This window comes from Dromaius novaehollandiae, chromosome 6, assembly GCF_036370855.1.
Source record: "Dromaius novaehollandiae isolate bDroNov1 chromosome 6, bDroNov1.hap1, whole genome shotgun sequence".
Lineage (NCBI taxonomy): Eukaryota > Metazoa > Chordata > Aves > Casuariiformes > Dromaiidae > Dromaius > Dromaius novaehollandiae.
In genome coordinates, this window is record NC_088103.1 from 19,661,595 (window position 1) to 19,689,432 (window position 27,838).

The 27,838-nt window shown below is 41.1% G+C and overlaps 1 protein-coding gene across 15 annotated transcripts in view; it reads right to left on the reverse strand.

The window, feature by feature from the left end:
• Positions 1–27,838, reverse strand: part of ZMIZ1 (zinc finger MIZ-type containing 1) — a 354,835-nt gene that overhangs the window by 17,721 nt on the left and 309,276 nt on the right. For 11 of the 15 annotated variants that reach the window (XM_064513809.1, XM_064513810.1, XM_064513813.1 and 8 more), the window contains 13 exons: positions 20,293–20,407; positions 17,817–18,034; positions 16,248–16,446; positions 14,967–15,257; positions 12,546–12,728; positions 10,001–10,175; positions 8,519–8,705; positions 5,306–5,516; positions 4,030–4,135; positions 3,306–3,466; positions 2,933–3,000; positions 970–1,038; positions 179–426 (listed from right to left, as the gene is read on the reverse strand). In XM_064513809.1, coding sequence (XP_064369879.1) covers positions 179–426; positions 970–1,038; positions 2,933–3,000; positions 3,306–3,466; positions 4,030–4,135; positions 5,306–5,516; positions 8,519–8,705; positions 10,001–10,175; positions 12,546–12,728; positions 14,967–15,257; positions 16,248–16,446; positions 17,817–18,034; positions 20,293–20,407 — 2,231 coding nt within the window. Of the gene's footprint in view, positions 1–178; positions 427–969; positions 1,039–2,932; positions 3,001–3,305; positions 3,467–4,029; positions 4,136–5,305; positions 5,517–8,518; positions 8,706–10,000; positions 10,176–12,545; positions 12,729–14,966; positions 15,258–16,247; positions 16,447–17,816; positions 18,035–20,292; positions 20,408–27,039; positions 27,174–27,407; positions 27,668–27,838 lie in introns of those variants that run through there. The other 4 variants (XM_064513819.1, XM_064513821.1, XM_064513815.1 and 1 more) reach the window with 4 other exon arrangements.

The window sequence follows — 27,838 nt, forward strand, 5'->3', positions numbered from 1 at the left end:
CCTCTAAACAGATGAATCTTAAATGAAAGGACTGATGCAGAATTTCAGAACTGCAGCTGTATACATTTTGCTTTCCTTGTAAATCTCTAGAAGGGCATTGATGTGCCTGAATCTCATGGCTGACTGAACCAACGGTCTCGAGAGTGACTACTGAGGCACACAAAACTGTAAAACTAACCTTGGTTACCATAGTCAGTGGAGTTGTTGCCTCCCGGAGGAGGTGGGAGGGATGGGTAGGGTGATGGGCCAGGACCCAAAGCTGCAATCATCTCCATCACATTTGGCATAATCATCTGGCTTGGACTCATGGTTTTAAATCTTTTAGAGGGAATGCCATCGGGGTCATCTTTGATGTGAATGTCTGACTTTATAGGAACCGGCCTCCAACTACAAGTTGGATCAATGGTAACTTCTTCAAACTCCGAACTGTAAAATAACATGACAATTTTAGAGCGTTAATTGTTCTCTTTTTGGTATCACTTCTGCTGAAATTGCCATTAGAAAGTGCACGGTCGCAAATGTTTCCCATTTGCACTAGTATAATACAGCCTCAAGATCTTTCCATCTTACAGTGTGTGCTGAAAGCAGGTTTGGAAAAGGATGCTTTGAGGGTATATTTCTGTGTTTATCCACACATGTAGAGTAACACTAACGAAATCCAAACATATCTACATGGTCTGCCACATGCGAATCAGAGGGACTACTTGTAAAGATGAGAAAACATTTCATTACCCCATCCCATTCTTCCCTCTGCTTCATTGATGAGGCTGTTGTCAAGAGATGACCCAAACAAGTTCTATTAACAAGTAGATGGAAACCGATTTATTTCACTAGCTCCATCAAGTAGCCATCAAATAGTATATTCAAGTTCAACCACCAAGACCTACTTTGACTCAACTGTCACCGTATTCATTCGCATACCTCCCAGATACTTAGCACTGGATATCAGAAATGAGTAAATTCACTTACTTCTGTATAGCATTCAAAATACCCCACATATACTGGTCAACCTCCAAGCCCTCCAGCAGAGCGGTTTTACTATAGAGGAAAAGAAAAAATTACGTTAGAATATCTCTGTAAGTGTAAAAGTAAAGAGGGATGGAAGAAGGATAGGTTAGTGCTGAAATTAGCAGACCAGCAACCACCAACTTAATATCCCTAACACATAATTAAGGAATGATTTTGGGCAAATGGTTTTAGTTCTACATTTGCATTACCAGGATAATAGTGTTCTACATCAAGTAGATGAGAGAAGGATATATTTATTAGTATCTGTACACAAGCTGTGCATGTCTTTTAAATCGTTTTTATCAAAATATATTTGAGATTTAAAGTCTTTTCAAACATAGCAGATTTCTCCTGTGAACAACAGCTAGCGCTAACTTGTTTTTCAAATTGCATCTTTGTTTTTTTGACCAAATAGTAATAGGGCTTCAAAATAATTAGATATTATAGCTTTTTACCTAGTACCAGCACAGGTGGGGGCAGAACAAAACCAAAACAAAAACAATTCAGTTGAGTAGGCACTTAAGTCTGAATTCAGGTGCTCACACTAACAGAAATGGGACAAAAATTTTGGCCTGACTGCATAAATTAAGAAGCAGCTTCTTTAAGACATCCAATTCTTGTGATATTTTAAGGAGAGCTCAGAAGATTGAAAAGGTTCAGAAATTTCAGCAAAAGCATCTGTACTTTAGGACAGCTATCAATCATGGGAGGTCCTCAAAAGAAGTTTGCCTGAAGCCTGTGATGTCCACAGAAGCAGTTATCCTGCACAATCCCCACCTGCTTATAGCTAACACTGGCTGACCACAGTGGAGGTGGAATTGGAGACGTGCAGAGATAAAAGTACAAACTACTACAGCTTAACTTGAGCTTAAGCGCACTGGCTCCTCAGCTGAGACTGCAACAAACTCATAACTCTGTGGACTGGGCACAGCAGGTTACAGACACTCAACTGGCTTGCAAATGTTCTCTGATTTTCTCTATCCAGTTAACCATAAGAGCAGGTAGTCTGTAACCACTTCAAAGTTTTTTGTTCCATTTCTTCTGCAGTGTATTAGCTCTCTGGTCAAAACACAAGCTGAAAAGTATGCCAGGGTATCCCTCTTTTCCTTGAAGTCAGCACTCCAAACTTTTACACACTTGCAATTTCTCAGAAATCTTTTACCTTTTTAAAATCAACCTTATTCTTAATGAGAATGCTCCCTGCTTTCTGCTCTCACTTTAATTTGCACTTGACACTGACTTTGACCTTGGAGGATCCAACTTCATTTCCTACCTAATTACTAGCGAATGTTGCAGTCTCCAAAATTCCCCACTCTCCTTGACCATCGCCATTAACTGCACATCTATGTGGCTTGAGGAGTGGTAGCTGAGACAGAGTAATTTGGCATCCTTATACCACCAAGTTCAGCTAGATGCTGAACATTTTAACACCTACATATTTGAAATTTAGTAATTTGTGCTTCACAACATGAAAAATACACAAAGGTAACTCTAGAATAGACTAGCAGCTCCTCTGCCACGGAATGTTGTGTCATGGTTGCTTACGGCTCATAATCAAAAGGAAGACAAACTCCCAAATCATTAGTTTACGTAGATATCTGTCTTGTCGATATAATAATTTGAGCTTCTTTTGAATTCTATGCAACCCACTGACAACCTGTAATGAGAACTGGCAGATTATGTATATCGTGACAAAACATCTCCTGTTATTCATTTTAAAATTTCTAAAAGTCCTTAATTCATGCAATATGGCAAGAATTCTCATTGGACTTCTTTATGCTATAAGGTAAATGTAATACATCCATCTTATCATCTTCCTTTCTTTTCCCCAAATAAATTACCTCGCTTTCATAACTTCACCAGTATCATCTCATTTTGGTCAAATCCTCTACAACTGCATTTCATGTAGTATGTTTGCACTTACTTGCATACCGGACACCTCCAAGTTCCTCTTTCACAGTTCAGTTGCAAGTAAGATTCCAGATCAAAGCACTATGTATCAGAAAAAAAGAGGGGTTAGGGGGAGGGAGAAGAAATCAAGTAAAAATACTGTACTAACTGAATCAGTTCAACAAAAGTAAAACTGCAATGAAAAAAGTCTACTAGTACTGAAAATTAAACCAAATAGCTTACTCTTCCCCTCTACATTAAAAAAAAAAAAAGGACATATAGTTAGTTAGGCTGATAGACACAGAAAAATCCCATTTCATTAGGCTTGCGCATACAATGACCAAGTAAAAGGCATTGTAACAAACCATGGCTTAGGGAATAGTGCCAGGTCACGGACATCTACTCACTTGTACATGCTTGCAATCGTGACCCCTTGCTGGGAGCTGAATCCGCCGGAATGTGATCGGACACTTCAGAGACACTTTTATAGCAGTCTGCTCTACTCCATCTTCCCCATTTAGTGTCGCATTGCCTGAGGAAGCTGCCACGCTGCTGAAGTTCCTCTTTACTGTTTAGGAAGAAGGTGTGTATGCGTGAGAAAACACATGTGCACTGGAAATTCTAATGCAGAAATCTGAAAGACCAACGCTTCAACCTTTAAGGGCCAACTTAATGGACAATGTATCCATTTAGGTGTATTTCCTCTATTTTAGAACATTCTCCTCTACATTCAAGCTATCACACACATGCACATCAGCTATATCCTCAACCAAGTAATTGCCACACAGGAACTTAAAGCAACGCTGAATGAACAGGTAAGAATCTTTCTACGCAAGAGGAATTTTGAGTAAGTGAAATACAAATATGGGGGAAAAGCCAGGCAGACTCTCTTGGAATGGGAAAGTCCTCATTAGGAAGCTTGTGTCGCTGCTTACTTTGTTGCCCCCACCAAAATAGGTCTCAACATTTAAGTATACCAAGGATTTAATCTAAGAACATGATCTTCTGGAAATTCCTGACAGATGCAGTTTGAAGTTTTCAGTAAGCAAGCATATATTATGTAGAAATAGCTTATCACAACGGAATACAGGCATTCCAGAAAGTCGGCACACACACAGAATGAAAACTCACTCTTAGTGATACAATGTTCTGCTGGGAGGAGGCGTTTTTTTAGTAGACCTTGAAGTACAGAGCGAACTGATGGCCGGTGTACTAACTGCAACACGAACAAGTGTGACTGAAAGAAAATGCATTTTGTTACTAAGAGAACCAAACACACACGGTAAATATACTACTGAATGGAGCGGCATTCTTCCCTTGCATATGCGATTTAGGAAGAGTTTAATGCATAAATACGAAAGCTGATTCTACTCTGCTGAGTGCACACTCCCTTAGAGATATTCTGAAAGCTGCACAGTACTTTGTTCCAGGTTGCAGGAACGTAAAACACTTATCAATGACTATACTAGCTTTAAAAAAAGGAAAGATTTTCTGCATTTCCCTGCTTCTTGATATTCAGGGTATACAGGGCTAATGCATTCATCTCTCGTATCAGGGTTATTCTTAAATCCCTGAATTCCCTGACATGATCTAGCCTACCTGCCTGCCCTCAGACTATGTTGGAAGTTGCACAAACAATTTGCTATTAATGTATCTGGAACTCACTGAACCATCCTCCCCACCTCTGAGCTCACTGTGCATGCATAGGATGCTACCTCTGCTCTTAGCCACCAGATAAGCGACGTTACACAGAGAAGAGTCAGTGTGAAGTGAAGCAAAGTGGGTGGATGGTTTCCTGTCAAAGTGCCTCCTCACACTATGACCTTGGGAGAGGTAGCAGCTTGCTTTCTTGTCAGTGACAACAGCACAGCCAAAATCTCAGACTGTAATGTGTTTAACTGTCTGCACTATAATCACAATAATTGTTCCTGAGAGCAACCAAAACTGTGGAAAAGGAGAAAGGGGAAAGTTCACCACCGCCAATGATGATGGTGATGAAGTTACTGTGTCAAATCAATCACAGTGGGATACTCTAAGTAAACAAAATTACTCAAAGTTACTACTGGACAGGTGTCTGCATCACAATGATCTACTTTTATATTAATACCTTCTAGCTACTTTTTTACACAGACAAACACTAAATAGGCAGGAGATCAAAATCCCTTCCTGCCCTAGGCCCTGAGTCTTTTCAGACACCTCGGAAGGACAGCACTACATTCTGCAATAATTCTGCAGCAAAAATTTCAGTATTATCACTCTATGTCAACGTCATCAAACAAGCACCTTTCCAGAAAGATGGGTGGAAAAAAAGGAGAGGAAGGCTCCTTCGTCTACAGCAACATTTGCAAACTGTACTGAACAGCAGAGTCAGCACCAGCAGCCGCAGCCGTGAGCTCGATGTACTTACACAACAACATGCTGTGACTGTAATTTGAATCGTGTTTCTTCCTGGCTGGCAGACATGCTTTAGGTGCAGAGGTTTATGAGATGTCTTGTTGTCACCACGTTCGATGGTAAGTGGGGTTGCATTAACGCTGACCTGGACTGAAGCTGGCCAGTTTGTGTTCATTTGTCTGTCTTCATGGTGATAGCACTTGAACTGTAGTTCCAAGTCAGACCTGTACAACAACCAATAAATCTTTCTTTAATTTTTATTCCACATTGCAGAGGGAGGTCTACCTGAACACATCACAAAATTATTAATAATATTTTACACTTATAAAGGACTTTCCAAGGGAACATCTCAAACCGCTTTGCAAAAACAGACTGTGGAATGTTCCTGCAGAAAGAAAAATGTTAACGTCAACTAGACCTTTCAGCGTGTTAGAGCTGAGAACAAAAAAGTGATATACTGCAGCAGTTTACACTGAAGGATTGTGGATCCTTCACTACTTCAGAGCATTTAAAACAGTGGTTGAACAAAAGACTTATCAGGCATAATACAGATACAGCTATTCCTGCCTTTGAACAGGTGAATCGACTAAGGTAAATTGACCCCTATTTCTCGCACCCTACACTTCTGTGATTCTAAACTAACACAGCTGTGGATTAAATCTCCCCAATTTAGAGTTTCTTTCAGAGGATGATTCTCTCCCACCTTTCTTAAACTAAATTCCACACACTATTATCTCCTTAAAAATTAGGCTTGTACTGCCTACAAGAAAGGGACAGGCTGAGATTAAGGTAATCATAAATTAAGTGCATAGACAGCATGACTTCAGTTTCATATGCAGGCATTAACAACAAATAATTTGAAGAAGAAATTCAGAAGGACAGGAAGAATTGAACTGAAATGTTGGGATTCTGCTCTTCATGACAGTAAAATAAAGCTGAAATCTTCTGCCCAGTTTTTATCTTTAATACTTGAAAACTTAAGTGCCCATTTCTTTATCTTGCCTGAAGGAATGAATCTTTTTCAGATCTATGAGGAACCACTCATTCAGGAGATCGTCACCTTAACTGCCGTTTTCCTTATCGAAAAATAGAGATTTCAATTTTGACTTCACGTTGTCTTTTCTACATTCAAAAACATGTTGCCTCTAATGTAAAAACCAAAAAGATTAAAAGCATTCCTGAGCACTCTTAAAAGGTCTGCTGAAAGTCACAGTGATGACAGAGATCAGGAGCCCCTCATGCTCTTAGGCACAAGGCTCTACAGTGCCACATTATCGGTAACTGAGCTGCCCTAACACTGACCCGGTCTCAAGGCAACATTATTCCTGCCTTCAATCTTCTGTTTCTCGTAACCATGAAGAGTTCCCAATGGGGAGAAAAATAGTTGTGTTGCTATTCATTATGTGTGTACAAGTGAAAGGTTTTACCCAATATTTTAACTGGCAGAAAAATATTCAGAATTGGCTCCACTCTATCATTCGCTATAAAAACAAAATCCATCCACACATGTGACTAATTCATTTTTTTGGAATCCATCCAGTCTTGAGGTAAATTTGAAATGACTTCATTACAGGACCATCCCTTCTCCTACTGTTAACAAGCTTTCCAGAACAGCAGACCTGAACACAGTTTACCTATGAGTCTTCATTAAACTAAGTTTAAATAAAAGACCGTGTGTTTGGTGAGCTAAGGAAGAAAGAAAGAACAGATATTAAGAAACAGCCTCATGCCTCAGTGCAGCACTATAAATCTACTGAATGAGCCAGCACAATCCCCAGTGGTGATTACTTATTAATAAGAACCAGCAAATAACTGCCAAAACTCCCTCTGCTGTGAGTACTCCACGATAATGAAATGCAAGTAAGCAATAACTGACCTCAAAGTTAGGTGTTAATTACTGGATGCGGCCTGCTTGAAATCTCTCTCCCTCCTAACCCCCAGGCCACCCCATGTTAGGAAGGCAGCGGGGCAGCAAACGGCTCCTGGGTCGTGCCTCAGGCCTCGGCTTTGAATCCGAGGAGCTGGGGCAGGAGCCGAACCCCCTGCTCTGCCCCCTCGCTCTCGCCGTGCCGCGCAACAGACGTCCCAAGTGAATTCCAGTGAATGGGGAGAAGATCCTAGCACGGAAAAAAGCTCAAGATACGAGTTGTCAGTCCTATTACTGATTTTAAAGAACGAGAGGCACATGATCCAGGCTCAAAGAGAAACTGAACGGGAGGCGGGCAGAGCGGAAAACGTGCTGAAGACAGAAGGTGTTACTGGCTCAGCTGCTACACCTGTAAAACAATCTCCACACAAGGCAATGAGAAACTGTCTAATTTCCACAGTGCACAGAGACAGATCCAAAGAGTACAATCAGCAAACAGGGTAACACTGAGATACTTTCTGAGAAAAGCAGAATGAGAAAACAAAATTATTCAGCAGTATTTGAAAACTTAAAAACAAAAAAATCCAGGCTCTGGTTGTGATTTGACCCAAGGTCATTCCACAAGCATGATGGAGTCACCACAAAACCTGGAATCACTTAGGCTAGTCTGAATTAAGTGCAATAAAGTATCACCTAGAAAAACTTCCTCTGTGCTGAAAGGTAGTACTTACTGTAAGCGAAAAACAGAAGACTTTGTGCAGGGAAAGCTGTGCCCTGTCTTTCTGACTCGTACTTACTTGTGGAGTTAAGAATTTAGGAAGTTAGTTTCTAAAGTGTGGAAGTATCTAAGCACTTACATTTCCAAATAGTTTTCCCAAGCCTCTGAATTTGGGTCCTTTTTTAGTGTATCATTTTTCATTATCAGATACTTTGCACCATTTAATTTCAGCAGAAACTAGAATGGCCCTGCCTTGTTTCTCCTGCAACTAACACTTCACAGGTCACAAAGCATCCAGGATTTCAAAATCCACAAACTGAAGTTCATACTGGTGTCAGCTATGCACGTTCCTCATCCTTTTACCAGGGTAGAAATGAAGGAACAGTTACAGTTATTTTCCAGACACTGCATGCAGTGTGCTATCAGCAATGGGACACAACATAAATCAGGAAGCACATTAAAATGCATTCTCTCTGGGAAGTGACAGGTGGGAATATCTGCGAGTTTAATTAAAGTGATTTTTTTTCTATCTAGGCCACAATTTTTTAAGTGAAATTCATGGCAGACCGAAATGAAGTTCATGTGGTCTGTCATTTTTCCATTACTGATACACGACTTCCTCACAGCAAGACTGAATTTACCTCCACATCAGCGTTTGATGAACAGTTGGCCGTAAGTGAAAGACATGGTTACTGACTGCCAGGTTGTGTTCCAGCCGGAAGGGCTCTAATACAACACCATCTCTCACGGGAAACGTCAGACGCAGCTCATCATTGTGGTTGGCTGGGATCGAAGAGGGAGAGAAAGCGTGAACTTTCCCTTTAGCATCTGCAGTGCAATAATAATGTGTATATTTATACAGAATAGTAACAAATGACACAGCGATCTGCTACTGGGTTTAACTCAGCAGGTTCACACAAACAAAAAGAAAATCACAAGTAACTACATTATTTAATCTATACAAGTGACAGGGCTCAAGCTGATAGCTATGGCAAACCCTAGTCTTCTCTTTTCCCACTCTTAACAGTAGGACCCTAGCATTCTGGACCACAAACATAAACCAGACCTGGCAAGAACTTGTGTTCTGTATTGCTGGATAGGTTCAGTGTCCATGCTTACTCTGTTAGCAGAAGACTGACAACAAAGTTCTTAATTAGGGCCAACTGTGGTGATGCTTAGTTATTTTTTTCCTTGGAACTGGGATCAAGACTGCCCAATTAGTTTCAACTGCTTCATCAGCTGAAACTACCCAGTGACCAATGCCCAAGTATTCAATTACTATTTGATCTGATAACATGAGGTGTTATGGTATCTGTCTTACAGCTCATCTATGAGGGCCAAATGTCTTGAAAGGCTATGTTCTTGTACAAATAATATTGCAGGTCACCTCCCTCTACCTCATTTTTCAGCTCTCCCGAACTCCAAACATTGGTTGCAAAGTGCTAATGCAGCAGAGGTCCTCTTATAGAAAATATACGGGTTCTCCCAATTCTCTAGTAAATGATATCTCCTATTGTTCATCAGTCACTTCAAAATCTCAAACATCTTGTGCCAGAGAGATCTTGTTATTCCTGTACTGTTCCCAGCCAAATGTAGCTGTGAGGTTGAGTGGCTTTGAAAGGAACATATATCAATTTTTGGCATACTACTGAATATTCTTAAGAAGTCTGTATGGAACACAATAGAGGCACTGTTATAAATATTCACATTCTTTGCTATTTTGCAGTAATGTTCAATGAATGGCTTTGCCCTTGAGCAAAATATACCACAATGGAAGTTTATACAATAAACAAGCCTACCAAGCACACATAAAACAACTCAAAATTAAGTGTTTTATCCTCGGGAAGCATATCAAAGGAATACTTCAGTAGTAAAATCCTTACAAGTTTAACTTTGAAGAACTTTTCTGATACTCTATTTTAGGAGTGGGGAGGGGATAGTAATCTGCCTCTTTCCTGCCCAACCACTCTGGGGAGCCTCTGCTGGGTGGCTGGGCCGTGACACCCAGCACTTAACAGTCTGAGCCTCCCCAGAGCGGCAATCACACCTTGCTTCCAGACTCTGAAACGTATGCGACAGAGAATGGAGTAAATGTCTAAGGGGGCATTCTGTTTGCTACTCACTTGGAGGTGGTGGTAAAGCATTGATATTTGGCTTAATGTCAGGTGGGAATGGTGGTTTGACATCCTGGTTAGGTGACAGGTATGGAGGAATATTGCTCCCTGGAGTCATGGGTGGTGTGGGGTTTCCTGGAACAGGTGAATGAGGGTAATTTGCCACAGGTACAGGCCTTGATGGCTAGAAAATAAATAACATCACATTGTTACTATAGTCAGAAAATAAGAGTAGTAAGCCTTGTGAACTGTACTGCTATGAAATACTGAAGACTGCAAGTTACGTAGGGGTGCCCCTGTCTCCGGAAGGATGAGAAACCACAGAATGTCCCCATGAGGCCTTCAGGGAAGAAGCAGACTAGAAGAGCGAAGCAGGAACTGAAACCAGCAGACCAGCCATTTTAATTCAAGCAAAGGTCAGATACAGGCAAGGCTGCTAAACAGCTTATTATGGTCCACTGAACGTTCTCCTTCCAAAACCAACCAGCCATTCCCTTCAGTCTCTCCACACCTCTCCAACTCATGCAACCTTGCGTATCTCTTCGTCTTCCTCTCAAAACAGCCCCACTGCAAAAAAACCCTACATGAAAAACAAAACCCAAGGACACATAATTAGAACGTCTGTGGCCCTTTTACTTCCACCTTTCCTTTTCTCTGCCTCTGTCCAACTCATCTGCTCAGAATGAAAGCTCTGTGGGTCAGGGGATATCTTTTATTCTGTGCACCTACAAAGAGCAGTTTCTCTTTTTTTCTTAATTTGCTGCTGAATAAGACAAATGAAAATAAAAAGACTGCTGATTGTAAATAGTAGCCGTAATATTAAAACACCATTGTTTTTGTTTCTTGTAATTAAGAGGAAGGTTGCGGGTTACAAAATAAACTGATAACGATGATGTCAATGAAGCTGACATTAAACAAAATGGCAACTGCATGGTATCTTCTTATAATAGCTGGTCTACCATCAGCCCACACGCATCAGAATGTCAGAAGATCAGAATCTTTAGAGGCAGCCCAAAGTATCAGGGCTTCAGATCTGATTCTGCATCTAAAAGCTGTACTGCTTTGGCTAGGGTACCGTAAAGGACACAAGTAGAGAGCTATGTTCTGAAATCTTAAATGTTTATGTTCCCCATAATTTTTGCTTTTTTCTTTAACACATACAATTTCCATCTCTGCAATCTTTATGGTCCAAAGATTCAGGTCCTGTCCATGGCAACCTGGAATTTTGCCCCTAGCCTGGATAATTTTCCTTCTTGAGAAGGTCTCTTGTTTTCTCACTGTTTCCAGAATAGTCTATATTTGAACATGAAATTTGGGACACTGTTGAAAGACCACAGACTCCCTGTTAGAACTATTCTATAAACAAAAATCTTAAAATCCAACTAAAATAAACACATGTAAAATGTATTAAAAAAATCCATCATTTTAAAACTTCACAGGGATCTTCTGCTATCATTTTAGCACAAGTGGCTGCACTGGAATTGCAGTGGCTGAGGATCTGCCTCCTTGTCATGGTCTGTCTGACAGTGTCCACTGCAAAAGCTGCCCCAATGCAACAAGTATTCCCTTGGGTACATCAGTGGACAGCCTGGTTGCAAGCAGAACAGCTGCTGTATAGTAAATGGGCTTTTTTGCTCTTTTTTCAATTTTTTTTTTCCCCTGTGTGAATCACATTAAAATAATTCCATTTGAAGACCTATGTGCACCTTAGAGTCTTGCAGCCTAGATTCAAAACCAAATGTAATCCAGAGACTTTAACAGCTAATACTTTAAGAGCAGGTCAGACCCATTGATGCTTCTCTCAATTTTTATATTCCAGTACTGGAGCATCCGGGTGCAACAGATGCCCTCACTCCGAACAAAGATGTCAAACCTCAGCAGGTCCTCAGTACAGACTCAATTTGGATAATCAAAGCATTCAGGATATATCCATGAAACAGGTTATATGCAACATTTTAACAATTCTAATTCCTGCCCAAAACATCCAGCACAGAGGGTGGGGGAAAAAAAAGGAAAAAAGGGAAGGAAGAAAAGGTAGGAGAAAAGGTCAAGCAAACATCATTTTAAAGAAGAAATCTACAGCTGGAAGAGCCTTTAACTGTGGGCTGGCTTAATCTGACAGTGGCCGCTGTAGGTCAGAAATTGGGTTGTTGCAATGTGGAATTTGTCTATTACAAATTTCCAAGCTGTTTTACCGTAGGGTGCCGTGAATAGATCAAAAGTCCCATTACGTAGTTATTCATTCAGATACTCTGAGCACTCGTAACATTAATTAAATTTATAAACATGCTGTATTTAGAGTGAAACAAACATTCTCCTGTAAAAGCCTCAGATGAGCTGCAGCAACACTCAGTTCTCTTTATGAACTATTCTGAAGTTATAGTGTGACTTAGCTGATTGACTTGATACTGTGATATCCAAGATATTACTATAAACACTGTTTTATTTTCTTTCTTTCCTTTAATTACATAAAAGCAGTATCTATGAAGTCATTCATCTGACTTCATTCATTAACTTCTACCAGAATGCAATCAGATAATCTATAAATTCTTACCTTGTAATACTGCCCCATGTTGACCGTTGGTGGAGGGTACTGCCCTGTGTTTTGCTGGCTTGGCATCCTCTGTCCAGGATAGCTGGGAGATGTAAGGGGTCTCGGAGGGTTGGGAGTAGGATACTGACCAGGCTGGTTTGGAAACTGGCTATTTGGTCCATACTGCTGGTTTCCATAATTTGGCTATGTCATGACAGAGATGAAAGAAAACAAAAATCGGTTTCATGCAAGCAATTTTCTTGAATTGATTATTAGTACATATTCAACAGTGGCATCAGAACAAACAAACAAACAAACTCCAGGTGAATCTGCCTTGTCTTAATGCCACTCATGCCTGAAACCAGGCCCTGATGGTTGGAGGTGAATACTCAAAAGCGCAAAAGTCCTGGAAACCAAAGCAGGATAAGATTAACCATGTACCTTTTTCCTTGCACTTTAATGTGCACGCACGCACAAACACACGCACGCAGAGTCTGACAGAGCTATCAAGCACCTGCCATTTTCCACCTATGGTACCTTCACGGTCCAAAGGACACTGTGGCTGAAGACGGCAGAACTGTTACCATACGTAACGTTCACAGGATTTCTGCGTTTTTGCAGGTGCGATCAGCCCCATCTTTGGGGCTCTTTTTCCAGATGGAAAATGCAGGCACAGAAAGACAAAGTAATCAAACACAAGTCCTGGAAAGGGCAGAAAATGGAACCTGTGCTTCTCACAGCTTACTGCACAACACGGCAGCCACCCTGGCCCTGTGCTGGGGTGTACAGCAGCACCCCAGCGACTAAATACAAGTTAGTACTAGTCATAAGCACCTTGCTAGTGCTAGCTGGTACTGTGCTGCACTTCTGGAGTCAAAGTCATGACAACCATAACTTTAAAGATAATAAAATAGCAATTTGAAAATGAACTGATTAATAAGATGCCTCCATAGACAAAGCTTTCAAAAATCAATAAGCAAATAGCATCTACTGAATTTGCGCACTGCCAGTCAAACAAGCACGTAACATTCGGGGCACTGTTCAGCATTAACTTCTTGCGGGCATGATTCTGAAGCAGCAAAAAGGGATTTACAGTCTTCCCTAAAATATGAAATCTGAAGATAAAAGTAATTATCTGCAAAGCCGCATTCTATGTTTTCTTAACTCAATTGTAGAGTAAGTGTGACAGTATTTACAGAGCAGAAAAGCCTTCCCAGAGAAGCAACTCCTGCAGGAGCACGTAATTCTTTTACATCTGACTTTTTTATTATTTGTTGAAAACTTCATTTGCAGATCAGAATAAACTGGATCTTGAATACTTAAATGTAGCTCCATAATAAATGCTCACTACATTTTATGCACACCATGGTACTCTTCACTGTATATTTTCTATAAACTCTTATTACCATTCTTGTAGTCCAGGCAATACAACAATATTCAAAGCTCTACAACAGGAGTAATAGCTATTGTAGTCTTATTTCAATACATAATTCCACCAGGAAGTTATCTCTGAAGCTATTATTTGGTGGCTAGATTTGTAAAGACACTTAGGTGCACACAGATGCCAAGAGGCAACTGGTGGGATTCTCAAAAGCATCTACTGCCTGATTCACACTAACTTTAACAGTAACCGAGTACATGAGTGATTTTTTCTTTTAGAATCCAAAAATTCATCTGTCCACATCTTTACTTGTCTAAATGCCTTTAAAATTCTGACCTGAAGTGTCTTGCCCAAAGTCGTAATACAAGTCAATGGCATTATAATTTTCTCTAGGAAACCACTTAGCTCTCATATAACAGCATGGGAACTTAGACAAAAATATCACACTCCAAATAAACTTATATTAGGTAAGTGCAAACACAGAGGGATTTGAGCTCAGCGTGATTTATATTCATTCCAGCACCTATGAAAATCAAGCCTCAAGAAGTTTAGAAAGCAACTGATCTTTAAAATAAATGTTATTACTATTGATGTTTATACAGCATATGCCCTGCATTTCCTTAGAACAATAAAACCATCCGAGAAAATGCAGATCACATATGTACTGTGCTCCAATGAAGTATTTCACCTTCACAGTCTCTCTTTTAAGTTGTTAAGTTAAATAAATACATTCATGTGAAAGAAGTCTGCTTAAGGTCTATGAATTCACCATCTACCATGAGAATCATGAAGTGACATTTTGAGGGCTCAGACAGTTTTGGGCTTTTACTGGTTTTAATGACTACCATCTTGACTAACACACCAAGGACCAAACTGAGCACTTTAAAGGCTAAGAAGCAAGAGCTGCAGTCACTTGTATTTGAACAGCAGTATTCCTATCAAGGTTGGAACAAAAATATACCTGTTATACAGGGATGTATGCTGCACATTATCCAGCATGTTGCAACTTTCAGCCAAAATAATACTGTATGCAAACTAAAAAAAACCAGGGAATTTCCTACCTCTCCTGGGTACGGTCTCTTTATGCCCTGTATAGGCAAGGACTGGGGCCGGGGGCCCGGATAGGCTTGCTGAGGCATCCGCTGCCCATGGGTGCTGAAGGGACTCATTCCAGGAGGCCTAGGCTGGTTCATGCCCATAGGTGGCCCACTCATACTGGAAGGCGTCATTCCTGCTCCCATGCTTGCTGGGTTCATGTTGCCTGGCATAGAAGCAGGGCCACGAGGACCAGGCTGGTTCATAAACTGGTTGTTGTAAGCCTGAGTTGGACCCATCTGGAAAGAGGAACAAACCTTCAACGGAAGAAGAAGAAAAAAAAAAAAAGAATAAAATGCGACATGCATTTAAAATGGGAGGAGGGCTGAACATGCTTTTGGGGCAGGGAAAAAGGGACGGAGTTATGTCGCATTTTCCTTAAATGTTCTTCAACCTTTGATGGGTGGTGATGTTATTTATAATAAAAGTTCAGTTGGAATTGTACAAGGCATAAGAGAGACAGACAGAGACATTAGTCTATGGTGAGCAATTCAATCCTTTAAAGAGGCTAGTCTACTACTGTAAGGCAATGGGGTTAGGAAGTTGGCTTGGTAAATACAATTTCCAAGAGATTTTACTTCTTCATGTCACTGCGCATATGGGCCCATATACTTCGAAACTCACTGAGGGGTTTAAAAAAAAGGCAACGGGGGGAGAAAAAACTGAACTGATCAAACCCTCATTTATTTTAAGAAAAAATTATTACAGGAAGTCATCTCATGCTGGAGGGCTATGGATCACCAAATACGCATCTCTCATATAGCTGTTCTCACAGACAACCTTATTAAAAAGCGAGTAGCTTTTATCGTTGTTTCCTTGTCTAAATGGAGAAAAGAAACTACTTACTATAGTTGGCAATATTAAACAACTAATTACCCAAGCAGTACAAAGCCTATTCCAAGATTCTGGAACATCTCACTGGGTACCATGTCTAAAAGTTCACAGGGCAGCAATAATACATCACGTTAGATATGGCTGTAACTTTGGCTAATTTTGATTGTTTTAAGTGTCAATCTCCAAACTACAAAATACAGGTAGGCAACACGTATTGAGGAAAACACCAGGCACGTCGGTGGTTGACTTGTACCCACATACACACATTCCAGCAGCCTCTCAGAAGCATTTATAAGCATATCCATGCACAAAAAATAGGGTAGGCACCCTAAGAAGCAGGGGAGTAGGGAGAACGCACTCCCTGTAATGGTCCAAATTGGGCAGGTATGAAGGCATGAGAGTTACTCTCTTACCGGTCCATATTGGTTCATGTCCTTGTTCTGTGTTTCCTGAAGGGCTGCCACGGTGGCTGTAGCTGTAGCTGTCGCTGTAGCAGCTGCAGCTGCAACCGCAGCAGCGGCGGCCGCAGCAGCTGGCTGGGTGAAATCTGCCGGTGGCCTCGTATGTGGGGGGATCCCCATTCCTGCAGGTGTATTTGGGCCTCCAGGGTAACTAACAGGTAAAAAGAGAAAGAAAGGAAAAAAAAGAAAGAAAATTAAAATGTGACTAGTGCTCTGGGTTTAAATTTGAACTTCCGTCTGACCTCATCCGGAACTGTTCCAGGTGCGTAAATGGGATATAAGTGTTGCTCCAGTGCCACTGTCATTGGGGTGCCACCAGGGTTGCAAGGCACCACCTCAAGGTGTTTTGGGGGTTTTGAACCGCTTTGCCATTCTACAGCTTACTGAGAGGCTACACTGAAAACCTGAAAGTTAATACACGCTCCATTTCCCGATAGTTTAGAAGCAGACTTCACAGCAGCATGAGCAGATAGCTTCCTCCACAAGAGCATATTCATCTGTCTCAGTGGTAAATTTTACCAAATTTTGCCAAAGTTGTAAAAGATTTCCTCCTTGAACCTCAGCTGAAAGGCCAGGAGAGACCAGCTGCGATCAGCTCTTCTGGGTTCTTCACTAGGTACTTTGGCAAGTCCTACCCAGGCCTTCTATTGATCTTAAAACAGAAGAAACTTAACAATACCTTTCATACTCCCGGACCTCAACTATCTTTATAAAGACGGGTCAATATTGCTGTGTCCATTTTAGAGATGTTCATATCTAGTTACAGAAACTTTATGATTTGTTCAAGGTCACTTAGCAAGTCAGTGGCAGAGATGAACAGAGAGGTAAGTGTCCTGACTTCCAGGTTCATATTCTTCACACTAAACTGACTTTGAGGCTTTGCAGAGGGACCACAAGTAGTGTTTTCAGTTAAGCTGGACTTATCACCCTTATTTACAAGGGATCGGCATAGAAAGTCAAAATCTAACAAAACCCAGGCTATTAAATTTTGGCATATTTCACAAATGTAGCATTAACATCCCACAAATAAACAAACACTGCGACCATCTCTCTTAGTAGAAATCGTCACCCCCTAATTATGTTCACATTTTTGCTGTGGAGCACATCTTTTGCCAGAAATATCCCATGCATAGGAACTTCCTGGTGCCTAATATTCAAGCTTACTTCTCCATGCAGGCGAAGAAATTATACCATCAATACCTCTCTCATCCTGGCCTTATTAAATGTTAATTATTCCTAAGCCTGTGGTCTGTTTAACAATCTCTGTTAATTAAAACTTTATTTTGGGGGTTTATTAGAGCTAATTGATTGACCTAAGCCATTTCCATTTACCGTGATGAATTTCACTGCAGTCTGGGTAGCTGATTTCTGGAGCTGTAGAAGCAGTATGCACTTCAGTTAGCCAGCTACTGAGACTTTAAATAATCAAAATAAGCCCATGACACTTCTGTCAGGTCACTACAACAATAGGTTTCATCAACTACGTACATCAATTTTCCACCCCACATGAGTAAATCTTACCTCCCACCAAAACCTCCACTTCCAGGATAATTGGGTCGCCCATACATGCCCTGCTGTATGTATGGTTGAGTGGAGCCTGCCTTGGCTGAAAACTGTTGCTGCTGTCCAGCAAACTGAGGGGAATTGATTCCAGGGTTGCTGGTAGTCATCCCAGAAGCCATGGGATTTCCTGCTGGGTTCATAGGGTTGTTAGCATTTGCCATTGGATTTCCCAGCACCTGTGAGTAGAAATATGAGAATAAGGAGCTGTACCTTGAATTACTTCAAGCAAACTGCTTGAAGTTAAGCTGATTTGCTGGAATCAATGCATTACAACATAACCATCCTATACTCTGAACAGCAGATGTGTACACCTCATTGAAGTCTAGGTGCAATGGTTTCTGATGATCTTTCCTTTTGCCATTTCCAAACTAACATGAGTCTGATCTCTAACTCTCCTTCACAGGAGCTAGTCTGGATTCCATCTAGCTATTTTAAAAGTTACAATAAAGAACTGCTAGAACATGCTCTATAGGTGACAAGTTCATCTGATTAACAGAAAGCACTTTTTTATTTTTGATGCAGTACTTCAAAATGTCTTGCAGATATTCAGTCCCACAGGCACACTGTAAAGGATATTACAGATGCAAAAAGTATTTCAACAACTTAATCCATTCTTGAATCTAAATCTCTCTAAAGTGCACAAAAGTCTGTCTGTTAGTTTTAGTACTTCTTAGGGAACAAAACACTGTTCTGTTTTTAAAAGCACCAGGTTTGCTTGTTGGAAGCATTTTTTTAATTGAACCAAAAATGGTGTGGTGCCCATTGAGAAAGAAGCATGATGGTTCACGGATTACTTCCATGGAAATCTCTTGTGATTTGGGAAGAAATTTAGTGGTCACAATTTTTGCAAAAGGCCAAGCCACACCTCAGTGTTGAGTTCATCTGCCTTTGGAATTTGTGACCTGGGATCTGTGAGCCCAGCTCTTCGTCCCTTTCCCTCGAGGAGCAGGAAGACTTACAGGAAACTGTGCCATTTGTCTCAACATACTCAGAGCAGCTATAACCAAACTTCATGTTTCAGAGCTTCACCCTTTCCGTGCAGTGACTCAGAAGAAAGCATTTTCTTCTTTTCACCAAAGCACTTTTTTCCTCATATTGCACATTCCTCTGAAGTGTCATGAAGAGTTTAAATAACACAGCAGTGTCTCAAGATAGTACAAAACAATCTGAGCCAAATATTTTTTATTATTTTTTTTTTAAGTGTGAAAAGCTTCCACAGAAAACACTAACTCCATTTTCTGCCCAATGCTGCTCCAGTTCTACTTGTTAATATTTACTCAGTTACTTCTTTCCTGGATGCGGTACCTTTTCTTTTAAGATGTCAAAAAGAAATCAACAATAATAGATGATATTACAGATCTGGTAACTGTTACCTACCTTTACTTTTTGAACAAAGTTTTTGCTACAACTAGTGCTTATGTAACTGTCATATGGGTACCTATGTGACTTGGTCCCAAAATAATGTCTTTTATTTTTTAAATGGCTCAATCCACAATGAAATTATTATTTTTTCCTAACCAAAATATTTTTTTCCTAACCAAAAGGGAGAAAAAAATGCAGAAGAATATCATATGGAATCTAATGATGCTTAATTTGAAAAAAGGTAGAAAAGTCAGGTTATATTTATGTACCATTTGCACACATAACACATGGTGATGTGTTCAGGGCACTTCATCCACGGTATAAGAACAGGATAGAGTGTCTGAGAGTGCGATTTGTGCCACATCCCTTGGAGAGCACACTATCACAGATAATTGGCGTAAGTCTCTTTTGTTAAAGCTGCATCTCTATATAGCATAATTCAATATGCACTGGAGAAGAAGAAGAGAACTAAGGACAGAGAACAGAATAAAAATCCAATTAATATGGCTCTGGAAACCAGGAGATCATGCTTTTGCTCCAATGCATACTGAAATATTCTTTGCAAAGTAAGGCAGTATTAACAGGAGAGTCTGAGGATGGCACAACCCTGTAGCCGGTAGTTACAGCCTCAGCATTGAGGCAGAGCTGGCAGAGAACTCAAAAGCCTGCTACTAGTACAACACAACCCTGGGTAAAACCGACAGTAACTGCAACGTTGTAAATCTAGCTAGAAAATGTATTTTTATTGAAACAACTCTTCAAATTCAATCTGAAATTCCCAAGAGGTCTGGGATTACCCCAAACCATGCTTTTAGTGTTAAAACCGTACAGCACAAAATACGTGCTAAACCCTAGCTTGACATTTCCACGCAGCTGAGTTGCTGACTCAAGCTCTCACACACCTCCTTTCTGAGACCACCAAAGCAAACACTGTTGGAAAAAAATGCAGCATGCATGACAAACAAAACACAGCCGTCATTCCTGAGCATACAGGTATTTTCCAAAAAACTTCTAATTTTGCAAACGTGACTCAAAATGCATAACTGGGGGAGGGAGCATAAACCAAGCTTACCTGGCTTTGAGAGGTATTAGTCACACCCCATACTGTGGTGACCACTGATAAAGAACCTGGTGGCTGGTTGGTATTTTGCTGCCAAGGAACAGAATCATAAGGGAAAGACCCATCACTGTAAAAACAAAGGTACGAGAGAGTGAGCTTTCAGAAACTGAAATAGTGGGAAGTTGCTAGTGGGCAAAAGGGGATTAATACTTGGCATGACTTTAACTCCCTGCTCCTTTTTTCATTATTAGCCTAGTACTCTTAAAGGCATGCTGCTTTTTCTTTTTCTTATTAATAGCAACGTGACCATATCAAAACAACATTGAATTAATGAGTTCCTTGACTTCAGGATGGAGAAAATATATTGAAATATAGGAATTTTACCATAGAGGTCTGCTACTAATCAAAGTAAAAATAAACTCACAGGTAGAGTTTCAAACAAGGACACTATGCAAGTTGCTCAGAAGCACTTGTTTTTTTGCAATCCATCTCAAGCTCTTCAACAATCACTGCTTCAGCTGCCTCATATCAATTCAATTAGATTTGGAGACTAGACTGCAGCTCAACTGTCTGCACTGGGTCCCCAAATGGCCAGAAGAGCCTTGAAGGAATAGCAGTTCAACATCATTTTGAAAACTAAATTGAAATTCAGATGGCGTTCTACCACACGATGGATAAGCTGCATGCCAAAAACAGTATTAGCTAATCAGCATTCTAGAAAATCAACTGCAGATATACAACACATCTTTCAGATAAATACATGGATGAGAGGACTGGGTTTTTCCATAAGCTTTGTCCACAGACATGAGCAAACATGTCTTGGAGTTCTTTTCATATGAAAGCTTTGGTGATTGCAAAATGAACATAGGCTATGTATTTCAAATTAAAACAATACATACATCTAATAGAATTAATGATATATGTTAAATCCAGTGAAAGTAACTGTTAATCCCCAACTGTAAAATACATCCCACTGAAAGTTGCTGGTTCTCGTATTATTAATTTGTAAATGTGACTTCTATTTGTATATATGCACACATACACACACATGAATTTTCCGCATCTGTATATAAATCATTTAAAATACACACACATCACACTTTAATTTTCAAAAGACGCTGCCCAGTACTTCACATCAAGAATTGCATTTTGGGTTGAATTACCAGCTATCACGGACATTCCAGAGGGGGCTGCCTTGCCCCCCAAATCCACGTGGGCTCTATGAGCACTGTACCTGAGCACTGCAAAACCTGCACTACGAAGTGCTGTGTAATTAACTCACGTGACACATGGAGAGACAACCAACCCGCCAAGGTCTTAAGAGCAGCTCTGTGGCAGAGCAGGGAGCTGACTCTCCCGCATCCCCTAGCCTAGGCCTGGGCCTAGGCCTGGGCTAGTGCCCTGGGCTTGGCCCGCTCCTCCTCCCGTCTATGCCGTCCGTGTGCCAAAATCAGGGACTACACAGGTTTTTGCTCTTTAGCCTGTTCACAAAACCTAGTGTAGATCATTTAAGAATAGCAATGGCATTGCACAAAGAACTGTGTGTGCATGTGCTAAAAATCGGCCTATGTCTGGAGTGACTGATAACCTAATATTAGCAACAGCAATGTGTAAGTTAAAATGAAATAACAAATACATTTTACAAACAACTAGCAAATTTCAGACAAATTCCTTAATGCTGTGTCAGCACAACAGCATTGTATTAGAGCGTAACTATGAATTTAAACTGACCAATTTGTTTCAAAATACCTAAACTGAATTATATAATAATGAAATCATTAAAAAATCAAAATGAATTATATTAGGGAAAAGAATAATTCCCCTTAACAAATAATTAGGGAAAATGAATGGAAAACAGTAATTCTACATAGGATGCATGACATGTAATGTTTACCTTGACAGCATCTAAATAAAACCAAGGGGGAATAAGGGTATATTTTACACCTTGCAATCAGCAAGTCCTCTTAGTCCATTTGTCTTTAAAATCTTTTCTCTCAGAAGGCTAACAATCTTCCTAATCTCATTTAAAGTCTCAGACAATGGCTTCAGTGCCTGATATTTGCAAGTGACGCAATGTTTAAGCAAGTCCCCTTCATCACTGTGGAGACAGCTGATGACTAACCCAGAATTTGTGACTACTATGAAGCCTTCCTCTTTTTTTACTGCTCTGAATGATACCTCCTTCTCTGACTCTTTTTGATGATGTCTGTTCTGTGTGGGTTTTTTTTTTCCTAGATATTTACGTCATGTTTGAGTTATTATAGACTTGGGTGACTATAAGGAAGCTCTTGCCATGACATAAGTAGTTGAAGAACTCACTGCAGCCAGTACTCCATATTCCCCACTGATTTCCTATGGACAGGTGACAGCACCTGGGGGGCAAAGCAAGTATTTCACATGCATTCCAGTAAATAAGAAGGTAATGATAGGCAGGGATCAAACCACTAAGTCACTGAAAATCCTTCTAATGCACACACCCCGTATGTTATGTACGCATAATCAGACTTTGAGCTAGTGATGCCTTAGCCTACTATTAAAAAGTTGTATCTGTTTCTTCTCTTTCTTCGCCCCAAAGCAGGCTCTCTTACCCACTCCTCTCCTATAGAGTACACAGAAGAGAATTCATATATTATTCATCCAGACTTTCCAACTAGAAAGTCACAGCATTGTTTAGTGGAAAGCTGCACTGGGCTCTCGAAGATTATACGATCACTTCATCTAATTATAATGAAGAGTAAATCACTCAATTTTTACTCTGCTACAGAACTGTTACAATGGGAGACCTCTTCAGAAACCATATTGTTGACATATGACAGAAGTCTCCAGAATAGGAAACCCAGCATAACACAAGAAAGCCAGAAAAGACGACCAAGCATTGAATCACATGACTGTTCCATTGTCCAACGCAGCATTTAGCTTTAAATCAAAGATAACATTAGTATCAGAAATTATGGCGACGTGTGTCTTGCAGAACATCAGCTGTACACCCTAACATACCCCTCCGGAGCTACACCTCCTGCCACACAAGCTTCACAGCAGTTACCGCAATGAGAAAAACGTGGAATTTGGCGGGTTTGCCAAATAACGTGGTACTCTGGCCCCTCGCCTGCTGTACGCGGGCCAGACTGTGACTTTCGCCATACTAACAGGGAAGAAGCTGCTGCTCAGAACGCTTCTATGGTTTTAAGCAATAGGTTATGCTGAAACACCTGCCACTTAACTTAAGGATTACTTGCCCCTCCTCTTCTTCATTCTTTCAACTTACATTTCTGTCCTTAGACAACCAAAAGGAATATTTTCAGCATCCAAGGAAAATCCATGCAAGTATTGTACTGAAACATGACCAATCCAACTGCCATTTTCGAAAGAATTGTCTTCTCCTCTGTCATCACACAGTTGTGAACCACTCTGAAATCCCTTTCTTTAAACTTGAAAATGGCAGCTGGTAGAGAAAAGATCCTCCACCTTTCCAGCCAAAGAGAAATGCTGCCCACAGCACTGTTCCTGTTGAGCACTACAAGGGTAATTAAGTCTCTGATTACACCCTGGAGGGCAGTGAGTCAGTTTGGGCTCAGCTGGAGTCCACTAAAAGAGTATTGACTATATTTATAATAGTGTTAATGAACCTATACCTACTACTGGTCAGCATTAAAGGCCAAACAGCAGAGGAAGCCATAGAGCAAAGAGGAAGAGATGAAGGGAAATTACTTCTCAAACTATGATGTAGTGAAACTGCAATCAAGGAATAAGAAGGAAGGATTTCTTAGCTGCTAGCAAATGTACTAAAACCACTGGTCATGCAACACTAGTGTCAGAGAATGAGTTACTATTTAGGCCTAAACAACTTCTCTAAATCCCACTACTAGAAAAACAGAACCAAGCAGATGTCTGGCTTCTTTGGAATAGTTACAGATTTCACGTCAGACACATCGTTAGCTAATTCCATTAAAAGTTGCTTAATACTAAGAGTGCTCCATATAGTATATTAAAACTAGAGAATTGCTGTAATACATGCATAATTTGCAGCATTATTTGAAAATGCCTTATTTTAAATATGCTTACATAACTGAAACTAGTTGTCATTAATGCTATTGTATGTGCATCTGATACTGTGTTCACATATGTATCTGCAGCGACTGAGGAAGAGGAGATTCAGGTCAGTCCATGAGGCATGCACCCTCACAGCATTGATAATTTACATATTGTGGAGGAGGGCAAAAACTGAAGTAATACCTTGCCTGATAATTTTCCACATCGCTTGTTGAGAAGGGCAGATGACTAAAACATTACATTTATAAAGCTTCTATCTCTGGTTTAAACACAGAAAATCTACCGACTGCTACAGAAAAGCATCGGATGTTGGCTTTGTCAACAAGCCTGCTCACTCCAATCGCTGGCATCAAGCTTCACACAGCTGGGCCCTCAGCGACTACTTGCTGTCCTCTACGCTCAAGCCAACTTCATGAGTTTTGGAGGGATCTTCAATGTTTCTCAAGAGCAGTCATTTCACCCCACCATGGTGCGATGGCTTAAAATGGTAGCTGGCACGCATACGTAGTCCCTTAGCTCTACTAAGTACACCAGAACTGCTTCAGGGGACAGCGGCAGGAGCAGGGAATGACCAGGATGACAATGACCAGCATTTCTCCCGCAGCGGCAGACATCTGGAGAGGAGCACACACCTGGCAACAGGCAGCGAACTCCCTGAGCTCGAACCAAGCCTAACGCGCCTTTACAGCCATGCATGGTTCAAAACCACAACAGCCCAAACAGAGACCACAGCTGGGACTGCCAACTTGCTGCTCACGCGGGGGCCCGTGGCAGCACCCCTCTGCCTCCGTGCCGCTCAGCCCCTCCGAGCCCTGCGGTCAGGGTGCCCAGCACCCTGCGGCTGTATTCTTGGCTGGAGCCTCTAGGTGACACTACTTTAATGCAAACTACAAAACAATAAATTACCCAACAAGACTCCTTGCTCCTCCTCTCCCTCCCTTCTTTTCCCCCAGAGATCCCGTCCATCCTCAGCAACCCCCTGCCCACAGATACCACAATCAGAGCAGAAATATGGCCCTTCCTGACGGCAGCACCAGGGCATGCAGTTCGTACCCCACGCTGTCTCACGGAGCCACACAGTTTTACTCGCTTTCATTCAGGCTTACTTTCTGTTTTACTTGGGTTTCCTCAGTGAATACCACTCACACAGCTTTAATTAATAACATGGGTTCAGTTAGCAATCCTTCTTGATCAGGGCACCACTATGATCTTATTTTAAGCATATGCTTATTTAAGAAAAGACCGTTTTGCATGGTGCAGGGCATACATTGAAATCAAACAGTTTTTTCAGTGTGTTCATGTTATGGAATAGGCATTAACATCACTACATTTCTATACTTTTCTTATTTAACAACTACAACCTAACAACTTCTTTAAAAATGAAATCCCAAGAATGGACAGAACACTGTTAGCAGTTTCCTGCAATGCTAACACGCTCCAGGAAGGACCTCGGCTTCCCCCCACCCCCATTTTAATAAGCTAGGAGTCTCTTACAATCTACTCCTAAATAACCATTCAAATAGATTTTTAAAATTTCATTTATTTATGGTCAAATTTCCCCTGAAAATACACTTGACCTTGACTACTACTTTGAAAAAACAATGCAACAGCGGAAAACTAAGATCTTGTTTCTGCTTAGTGGCAATCAAAAACATTTCAGATACCTGATTTTGTTTTGTTTCATTTTTAACAAAACCCCAGACCTTTAGAAGGAAGCAACTGAATTCTCATTTTTCACTAAGAATTTTCTCATGGGAACAAAACCAATACACCATCTCCATACGCCCAGAGTGTTTGGCCAAAGTGTTTTAATTTAAACACTTGAAACTAGTTTAAGTTGGAATACTTTAAACTAGCTTTTAGTTTAGTTCACAGATACGAGAAAGCATTACTATCAAAAATTTTCTTACGATACAAAATTTAACCAAGTTATCGCTGTCTGTGCTGTGTTCTTCTATACACTGCAGAAAGTGCCCTACACAACTCATTCCCTGCGCACAGAGGAATAGGGCACAGCAAGCAAACACCAGCGGAGAAAGGATATGACCACCACTTAGAGTCAACAAGGAAATATTAACAGATACCATAAAGACGACAAACAATAACGATCTCTGCACATCACCCGCTACCATAAAGGAAGCTAAAAGCCAACTTTGTGTACAGGTACCCTACTGTGCTTATATTAAAGACGAGGGGAAAAAAGTGAGGGTAGTATAGTACGTGTGAATACTAATGCTGGCTTTGGATAAGCTGCAATAATTTACTTTTGACTAATGAAACCCTAGGTGATGCATCTCTTCCTCAAACACATGCCTTATTCCATATTACTTGCACAAGTTTAAAGGCCACTGGCATAAATTGAGGCTCCATTGCATAATTCGCTAAACAAATACATCAGAGAGGGTCCTGTCCAAATCACCAGCTGCATTTATGTGCTGTGAATGTTAAAAAAGTTACTTTTGAAGTGTTTTGCAAAATGTTTTTTATTTCCATCCACTTCTTAGTCGTATGACTCCAAACCTTCACACCTGACAGAGAAAGTACACAACCTCCCAAATCATCCCCACAAAATCTCTTAAGCCTGTTATGTCCCTCCAGTCTTTCCACCTAGATGAATATGGTCTCTAACCCTTTGGAAGGCTTTAATTCTCCCACCTCCAAAAGCACAGCGCATCTGTACCTAGCCCTTCCCTGCTAAGACAAAATTACCTCCAGCCTCGTTGCAGTACTGAGAGTTGCCTTTGCCAGGCCACGAGCAATACAGACTGAAGGGCAAGACTGCAAGCGGTTAGGAACTTCTTAATTCAGTGTAGAAGAAGGAAGACTGTTTCGGGGCAAGCTGCCTGAAAAAATGAAAACACTCTGAAACTGTCCTAGGTGAAGGAAACGGCCAAAAGGTGACAGAAGCATGCACTTTATCAGGCTCACAGTTTAGATAGCACCTGCAGATAGCAGGTGGCTCTCACCGTGGCCTCGAATCTCTGTAAACACCAACGCACGTTTGTAAGAACCATTTAAGTAACCGCACGCACCCACAATCCAGGCACTCGCGTGGAAACTGGTGCTGCAAAACTAACCTGCCGTTCAGCAGGTGACCGAGCACCTCTGGGAGCCGAGAGCCTTTAACTTTTCTTCGCAGCCCTGACCAGGCCCGTGAGGCCGGTCTGACCTATGTACCGCACCGGGGGGAACGCGGCCTCCCAGCTCGCGCCCGGCTGCTCAGGTCAGCTGTGACACGCTCGCTACTGCTTCGTGGCGCCTCACACTCCACGAGCCGTCTGAGTAGCTTCAGAGACGTGCCTGCAAGTGCGATGCTACTCAGCAAGAGTTCGGGCATCAGAATCTGACCCCTGAAATCACAAGACGCGTCAGGCCAAGTAATTAAATTAACACAGAGGTTTCTGACCCTGCAAGCACCCACGCCCCCCTCCACACGCGCACTCCTGCAATGTCACAGCCTTCACGCATGTCCACACACGTGTGCGTGCGCACGCACAGACACAGAGCT